Source organism: Vulpes vulpes, unplaced genomic scaffold (assembly GCF_048418805.1).
Source record: "Vulpes vulpes isolate BD-2025 unplaced genomic scaffold, VulVul3 u000000652, whole genome shotgun sequence".
NCBI lineage: Eukaryota > Metazoa > Chordata > Mammalia > Carnivora > Canidae > Vulpes > Vulpes vulpes.
This window is the reverse complement of record NW_027325771.1, coordinates 2914906-2923476: the sequence shown is the minus strand read 5'-3', so window position 1 is coordinate 2923476 and position 8571 is coordinate 2914906. Positions and strand designations below refer to the sequence as shown.

The window sequence follows — 8571 nt, the reverse complement described above, 5'->3', positions numbered from 1 at the left end:
AAAGGTTTCTAAAAATGTTGGAGAACGCAAGTAAGCTATCCTTGTAACTAAATTTAAGCTGGCACACTTACTTAGGCAATGAAATAAGTTTAAAATACTAGGTGTCCAGTAAAATAAAAATCTACTCACCTGTACAAGAAAGCTTAAGCTATAAAACACCCCACCCTGTGAAGTTTACTTACCAGGAATTGAATATTCATGTTATTCAACAAATGTGTACTGGGCAGCTACAACTATGTTAGGTACATTTAGTTTGTCCAGGTGAAACTTCTGAAGGAAACAGAACTTTTTATATTAACAACTTCTCCCACAGATAAAAAGGCGACGGAGAATCCCAGGCGCACAGATACCAAGCCTCAGACTCAACTGAAGCAACAGGATTCTCTATCCCTCCTGAGACTCTGAACTGATGGAGATACTGTCAAATGGACCGTGGATGGAACTGCAAGGCTGTGGCGAAAGCACAAAAGCGTGGGCAGCGACGTCAGGCAGTGGCATGATGACAATCTACAAGATGACTTCCAAGAAGCAGAAAAGAGCCGTGGTCCCCGACTGGCTGGGTCCAGTCCTGAGACACCCGGCTTCACGAGCTTTGTTTCCCAACCTTGGATTATCAACAACATTGCTTTATAATTGCTTACATCTTTACACTATTACCCCTACCTAAATAAGTTCAAGTAGTTCTCTTCCTACGTTTTTATACAGATTTGTCTCACCAGATATATTCTAAAGAAAAATACTCAGTCAAGGTTAAAAAAATTTACCATTTATTTTAAAGGCATTAATAAAAAGCTTAACACACTTTATACTAGGGAAGTTACAATATACAAATGTGCTGAGTCGAAATTTTCACAGGTTGACTTTTCTGTACTACATGTGACTGAGTTAATTACTCACATTTCCATTACTGAGTTATTTAAACTGATGATTCCCTTGAAACACACAGCTTGTTATTTAAGCATGAGTCACATACAACATGTGGAAATACAGGTGACTGTGCCACCCAACCAACTCTTCATGAAGAAAAAGATGAAATTTTGTTCACATTGACCGTGGCGCATCAAAATACCATTCTCCTTGGGAGAGAGCTGCACCTGAATCTGGGGGTAAAAAAGATCTAATATAAGTATGCAGTTTCAAAATCTATTTTCTTGGACCCCTAGGTGGCGCAGCGGTTTAGCGCCTGCCTTTGGCCCAGGGCCCGATCCTGGAGACCCGGGATCGAATCCCACGTCGGGCTCCGGGTGCATGGAGCCTGCTTCTCCCTCTGCCTGTGTCTGCCTCTCTCTCTCTCTCTCTCTCTCTCTCTCTCTGTGACTATCATAAATAAATAAAAATTTAAAAAAAAAAGATATTAACTTTAAAAGAAAAAACAAAACAAAACAAAAAAAAATCTATTTTCTTATAAAATCAAAAGAAAAACAGAAAGCAATATACTCATCAAGATAAATAAAACTAGAAGAAAATATGCTAATATAAAGACTTAATGCGATACTAAATTCAATCTTTATGGGATAATCACACAAATTGTGAAATTCATAGAATATGCAAAATTATTCAAAAAAATTTAAGGAACACTGGTTCCTAACAGGATTAAACACATTTATATAAAACAATGATCAAAACTATGTATTAAAGGGGTGCCTGGGTGGCTCAGTCAGTTAAGTGTCTGCCTTGGCTCAGGTCATGATGATGCCAGAGTCCCAGGATAGAGCTGCGTCCACTTTCTGCTCTGCAGAGAGTCTGCTTTTCCCCTCTCAGTCTGCCCTCTCCTACTGCTTTCCCTCTGCTTGCGCTCACTTTCTCGCTTATTCTCTCTTTCAAATAAATAAATAAAATCTTTCGGGGAAAAAAAAATCATGTATTAAACACAAAAAAACCAGGGCGCCTGGGTGGCTCAGTTGGTTCAGCATCTGCCTTTGGTTTAGGTCATGATCCTGGGGTCCTGGGACTGAGCCCAGAGTTCAGATCCCTGCTCAGCGGCGAGTATGCTTGTCCCTCTCTCCCTCTGGTCCTCAACCACGCCATCCTTCCTCTGTCCCCCGCTTATGCTCGCTCTTGCTCTCTCAAATCTTAAAAAAACAACAGTGATTACAATACAAACATCATCCAACTATAATACAACTGGTAATTAAACCTAATCACCAAGAAATTAAAATACTACACTTTTCTAGAGTTGAAAACAAAACTCAAAGTTTTAGAGTACGTAGAAAATGGTAACGATTCTACGTAACAGAATCTACAGAATACAACTACATCACTGTCCAGAAAAAAATTCATTGTCCTATGATAATCTTTTAATAAATCCATAAGAAGGAATCTGTAAATTTATAAGGAAAGCAAAAAGAGGAAATTAATTCCTGGTATATCATCTGGGTCCAATGGGTCCTATCTTAGTTTTTGAGTTTCTGTTTTGAGCAGTTCTAATAACAATTTGTAAGGCCTCATGACTCACTCTTTGTTAGAGGTCTGCCAAAGAACAGAGAAACTTTACTTAGAATAATAAACATAGGGCAGCCCGGGTGGCTCAGCAGTTCAGCGCCGCCTTCAGCCCAGGGTGTGATCTTGGAGTCCCGGGATCGAGTCCTACGTCGGGCTCCCTGAAGGAGCCTGCTTCTCCCTCTGCCTGTGTCTCTGCCTCTCTCTCTCTCTCTGTGTCTCTCATGAATAAAAAAAATGTTTAAAAAAAATTTCTTTTAAAAAGAATAAGGATAAAACTCCTATCTTGCAATTATGCTATAATGCTACTGGATTCTTTTATAAATCTAAAATATAGAATTTTAGTGATTTTATTATCACATCTTGAATATTTTATTATTCTTCATCTCTGTATTTATTTTACTGTAGCTCATTGTGGTAGCGAGCCTTTAAGATTGTCCCCAATGATACCTGCCTTCTGGTATGCATGCCCTTGTATAATCCCCTCCAGTTGACAGTGTCATCCTATTCCCGTGACTTTAGTGAGTTGGACTTACTTCTAAAGAATAGAAAAAGGCGGAAGGGGCAGGGTGTGATGCAGAAACTGAGTTATTAAAGTGGGTGTGGGGAAGCCTGAGTAACTCAGCAGTTGAGCATCTGCCTTCAGCTCAGGGCATGATCCTCAAGTCTGGGGATTGAGTCCCGCATCAGACTCCCTGCATGTGGCCTGCTTCTCCCTTTGCCTGTGTTTCTGCCTCTCTGTGTCTCTCATTAGTAAATAAATAAAATCTTAAAAAAAAAATTTATAAAGTGGGTGTGGTGTTGCTCACTCTCTATCGGGTCACTCACTCTGGGGAATCCCGCTGCCATGATGTGACTCTCAGGCTGAGTATGGAAAGCCCCAAGAAGCTAGGGTACTCAGGTCTCCAAACAAAAAGGAGTGAGTGAGCTTGGAAGCAGATCCTCCAGCCCCAGCAAAAACTTGAGATGTAGTCTCATGAGAACCACCCAGCTAATAAGCTGCTCCTGGACTCCTGATCAACAAAAACTAGAAATAATAAATGTACCATTTTAAGGTGTAAATTTTGGGGTATTTTGTCATGTAACAATAGATAACATTCACTGATTATCTGCAGTTATGATTTTTTTAAAAAGACTGAAATAGTAAGAACATGCAAGGACAGAGTTCACCTAAAACAATGATGAAATAAATCATCACAAAAGATGATCATTATTGCATCATCCTTCCGTTTTCTTATTCTGTTGCCCAAGGTACAGATTTTCTTTTAAGAAGAAGTTTTAACAGAAGTAGGGAGACATTGTCTTTCATCCTTGTGGTCTTTTTTTTTTTTCTTTTAAGCCCTCCTTGAAAACAGAATTCAGACTTTTTTTTTTAAAGAATTTATTTACTTAGTTGAAAGAGAGCGAGTGAGCATGAGCACAATCAGGGGGGCAGCGGAGGGGAGCAGAGGGAGAAGCAGACCTCCCGCTGAGCAGGGAGCCCAACTCGCTTGATCCCAGGACCCCAGGATCATGACCTGAGCTGAAGGCAGATGCTTCACTGAGCCACTCAGGTGCCCCAAAAGTTTAGACTTTTTATTCTCTATAATAGCATAAAGAACAAAATTGGCAAAGGAAATATTTTCATAATTATTAAACCAATTAGAAGACGAATGTGAAGAGACAGCAACATCTAGACCAGCAGTTAGAAAACTATGACCTAATGTATTTACTACCCAGTCCTATAAGAGAAAAAAAAATTTTTAAGAGAAAAAATTTTAAATTATTTCTTAGTCTTTTTATTATTATTTTAAAATATTTTATTTATTTATGTATTCATGAGAGACACACAGAGAGAGGCAGAGACAGAGGGAGAAGCAGGTTCCCTGTGGGGAGCTCCATGCGGGACTCGATCCCAAGACTCCAGGATCACGCCCTGGGCCAAAGGCAGAAGGCTCAACCACTGAGCCACTCCAGGTATCCCTTTTTCTTTTTCTTTTTTTAAGATTTTATTTATTTATTCATAGAGAGAGAGAGAGAGAGAGAGAGAGAGAGAGAGAGAGGCAGAGACATAGGCAGAGGGAGAAGCAGGCTCCATGCAGGGAGCCCAACGTGGGACTTGATCCTGGGCCTCCAGGACCACACCCTAGGCCGCAGGCGGCACTAAACTGCTGCACCACAGGGGCTGCCCTATTTTTATTTTCTTTAAAAATTTCATTTATTTATTAGAGAGAGAGCACAGCAGGAAGGAGGCTCAGAGGGAGGGGAAGAAGCAGGCTCCCCATTGAGCAGGGAGCCCCATGTAGGGCTCGATCCCAGGACCCTGGGGTCATGACGTCAGCTGAAAGCAGACATTTAACTGACTGAACTCAGGCATCCCTATTTTTAAAATTTTTAAAGTAATCTCTACACTCAATGTGGGGCTCAAATTCACGACTCAGATCAAGAGCCACATGCTCTTCTGAGTCAGCTGCCCCTAAGAAAAAGTTGTGACCCCTACTGTAGACTAAGAGTGGTGGTGAACTTGTCCCTATAAGCAAAATCTCAGATGATGAGTCTTCAAATGGTATATACTACCTAGGTGCATTTTCTCCCAACTCAAGAAGTGATATATTTCTGAGGACAAAAAAGGAAGTACAGTAGTGTCATTCAATCCTTCAACAGGAAGGATTCCATTGTAATATTTTGTGGTAAAAATGTGAACTCTCTTACTTTGTTAAAAAAACATGATAGTATTCATCTTTTTTCCTGCCCCCTGCCAGTATTCACCTTTTATGATGCCTGTACACCCAAATTCACTTAATAAAGTTTGTGAGTGGACAAATATAAAAGACAGATGTGTATACAGAAGTAAATGGAAGCTAACAGATGTTACAGAAATGAAAAACAGTAATTAGACTGATCATTCTTACTGGTGCTAATATAAAAATGAAATATTTTTGCTGTAATCCAACAAAGAAGGTAGCTATAATCTGTCCACTTAAAATTATGAGCCATGAAATTTCAAAAATGTTTTGATGAAATCCGTGAACAATCATCAAGGTAATGATAAGCTAGAACACAGTAAAAATGTACCTGAAATCTGGAATCAATATTTAGAAGATAAATATATTGTAGGCTCATGCATAACAACTAGTGAACAGTTAGATGCATCCAAAGAATGTTACCCATTTGTGATACACACACATATTAAATATCGGGAAAATATGGAATAAAAACTTGGGTTTGCGGTTTCTGAATTCTCACTGGAATTGCTAACAAAGTTATTTTCATTATCTCTATTCTTGGGTAAACTGCTTATAAAACAACTTAAATGCACTTGATTCTCATTATTCCCAGTAGTCATGTTCTAAAAAGTCATTTTGGGGGGAGGGGGTGGCAGGCTCCAGTGGAGCCCAACGTGAGGCTTGAACTCACAACCCTGAGATCAAGACCTGAGCTGAGATGATGAGTTGGACAGTTAACCAACTGAGCCACCCAGGTGCCCCTAAAAAGTCACTATAAACAATGAATTTGTGGGTGCTTGGGTGGCTCAGCTAGTGAAGCATCTGCCTTCAGCTTAAATCATGATCTCAGGCTCCTGGGATCGAGTCCCACATCAGGCTTCCTGCTCAGCGGGGGTCGTTTTCTCCCTCTCCTTTTGCCCTTCCCCTCACACTCATACTCTCTCAAATAAATAAATATAATCTTTTTTTTTTTAATTTTTATTTATGTATGATAGTCACAGAGAGAGAGAGAGGCAGAGACACAGGCAGAGGGAGAAGCAGGCTCCATGCACTGGGAGCCCGATGTGGGATTCGATCCCGGGTCTCCAAGATCGCGCCCTGGGCCAAAGGCAGGCGCTAAACTGCTGTGCCACCCAGGGATCCCGAATAAATATAATCTTACAACAACAACAACAACACAACAATAAACTTGTGAATAATGAGCCATTGCTTTTAGAAGATATAATAGAGCTACGTTCAGGCAAGCCTCTAGTCACATTTCTATCAACTGATAAAAATACCTTTTAAAATGTTGTGTTTCTGTTGAAAGACACGTTACTTTATACTGAGGATTCATTAACACTGAATCACAGCCAAAAGCACTATAACTTATGCCTGAATAAAGCTTAACCAACACATGTATTTTTCTCTGTAAGGCACCTCACAGCCTTCTTGCACTTGGGAACATAATGCACAAAGTTTGGGGGTCACCTTAAAGAGAGAAAAAGCACAGAAATGTGAAAAATGTAGCACTAAAAAGCTGTGCAAGGAATGCTGGTTTATAGTATGAGATGAAAGATGGTTTTGCGCCTGCCTTTGGCCCAGGGTGCGATCCTGGAGTCCCGGGATCAAGTCCCGTGTCAGGCTCCCGGCATGGAGCCTGCTTCTCTCTCTGCATCTCTCTCTCTCTCTCTATCATAAATAAATAAAAATAAATCTTTAAAAAAAAAAAAGAAAGATGGTGACAGATGGGTGCCTTGGTGGCTCAGAGATGAATACGGAGGAGTGCCTTGGTGGCTCAGTCAGTTAAGCATCCGACTCATGACTTTGGCTTAGGTCATGATCTTTCGGTAGCGCACTGCACTCAGCGTGGAGTCTGCTTGGGATCTTCTTTCCCTCCCCTGGTGCGCGCGCATACTCTTTCCCTCTCTCTCTCTCCAAATACATAAATGAGTCTTTAAAAAAAGAAAGATGAAGACCAAGCACTGCTCAGCTCAACTGTGAATGTCTGTGTCAGAGGACTCCAATTTCTTGCCACTTTGCACTTGTCTGCAAATGATGGCAAAAGCACCATGATTATTGATTTGGGCATTATAGATAAATTTCAGCAAGCAGGCAAATTTGCCTATACACAACCTGTGAATGAGAATCAACTATGTAAAATTTGAAAAACAAGAATTATTATTTTTTAAGATTTTATTTATTTATTCATGAGAGACACACAGAGAGAGGCAGAGAGGCAGAGAGACACAGGCAGAGGGAGAAGCAGGCTCCCTGTGGGGAGCTCAAGCGAAACTCGATCCCAGAACCCTGGGATCACAACCTGAGCCAGGTGCACCGAAAAACAAGAATTTATTTTTAAATTATTATTATTATTTTTTAAAGATTTTATTTATGAAAGACACACAGAGAGAGAGAGAGAGAGAGAGAGAGAGAGGCAGAGACACAGGTAGAGGGAGAAGCAGGTTCCATGCAGGGAGCCTGACATGGGACTTGTTCCCAGGTCTCCAGGATCACGCCCTGGACCGAAGGCAGCGCTAAACCGCTGAGCTACCCGGGCTGCCCGAAAAACCAGAATTTAAAGAGAGTAAACAGAAATATGTAAAATGATAAAAGGAAAAAAATCATATAGATATAGGAAATTAAACATTTCGGTCAAGATGGCAACGATTACACCAAAAATAAGATCAATAAAAGATAAACTAGAAACAAGTATTTGTAACTCCTATCCCAGAGGAATGGTTTCCATAATATATCAAGAATTCTTGCAAGTCAAAAAGGAAAAACATACATCCCAATTAAAAAGTGGGCAAAGGGCAGCCCCAGTGGCCCAGTGGTTTAGCGCCGCCTTCGGCCCAGGGAGTGATCCTGGAGACCGGGGATCGAATCCCACATCGGGCTCCCTGCAAGGAGCTTCTCACTCTGCCTGTGTCCCTGCCTCTCTCTCTCTGTGTCTCTCATAAATAAATAAATAAAATCTTAAAAAAAAAAAAAAAGTGGGCAAAGGTGACATTCATAAAGTTTTCAGCAAAAACCTATAGCTCTTAAACATATGAAAAGATGCTGAACTTTATAATAATAAAAAGTTATAGTTATATAACCATTTCCAACTATTAGATTGACAATGATCCAAAGATTTCAGACATTAAATAGAATGTGGCCAACAGCTTTTAAACAATGTCGGTAAGAATATTAATAGTCTCTACTGAGAGCAACATGGCAAAAAACTATTAAAATTAAAGATACATGTTCTCTTCAATCTAGCAGTTCTAATTCTAAAATCCAAATCTAGATTAGAATCCTAGATTCTATTGAGGTAATCCTAAATCTACACAAAGAACTGTGTAAAAGGATACTAACTGTAGCATTAAATAGCAAACAATTGGGAACAACCTAAAATTCCATCCATAAGAGCTCAATTAAAGAAGTATATAGTACACATCTCCAT

The 8571-nt window shown here is 40.1% G+C and overlaps 1 protein-coding gene across 4 annotated transcripts in view; it reads right to left on the bottom strand.

Moving 5' to 3' along the window:
• Nucleotides 1-744: 744 nt before the first annotated feature.
• Nucleotides 745-8571, bottom strand: part of SMN2 (survival of motor neuron 2, centromeric) — a 42437-nt gene continuing 34610 nt past the window's right edge. For 3 of the 4 annotated variants that reach the window (XM_025982088.2, XM_025982096.2, XM_025982104.2), the window contains one exon: nt 745-1100. In XM_025982088.2, the coding sequence (XP_025837873.1) occupies nt 966-1100 (135 nt within the window). In that variant the 3' untranslated portion in view covers nt 745-965. Of the gene's footprint in view, nt 1101-6713; nt 7173-8571 lie in introns of those variants that run through there. The other variant, XM_072745382.1, reaches the window with a different exon arrangement.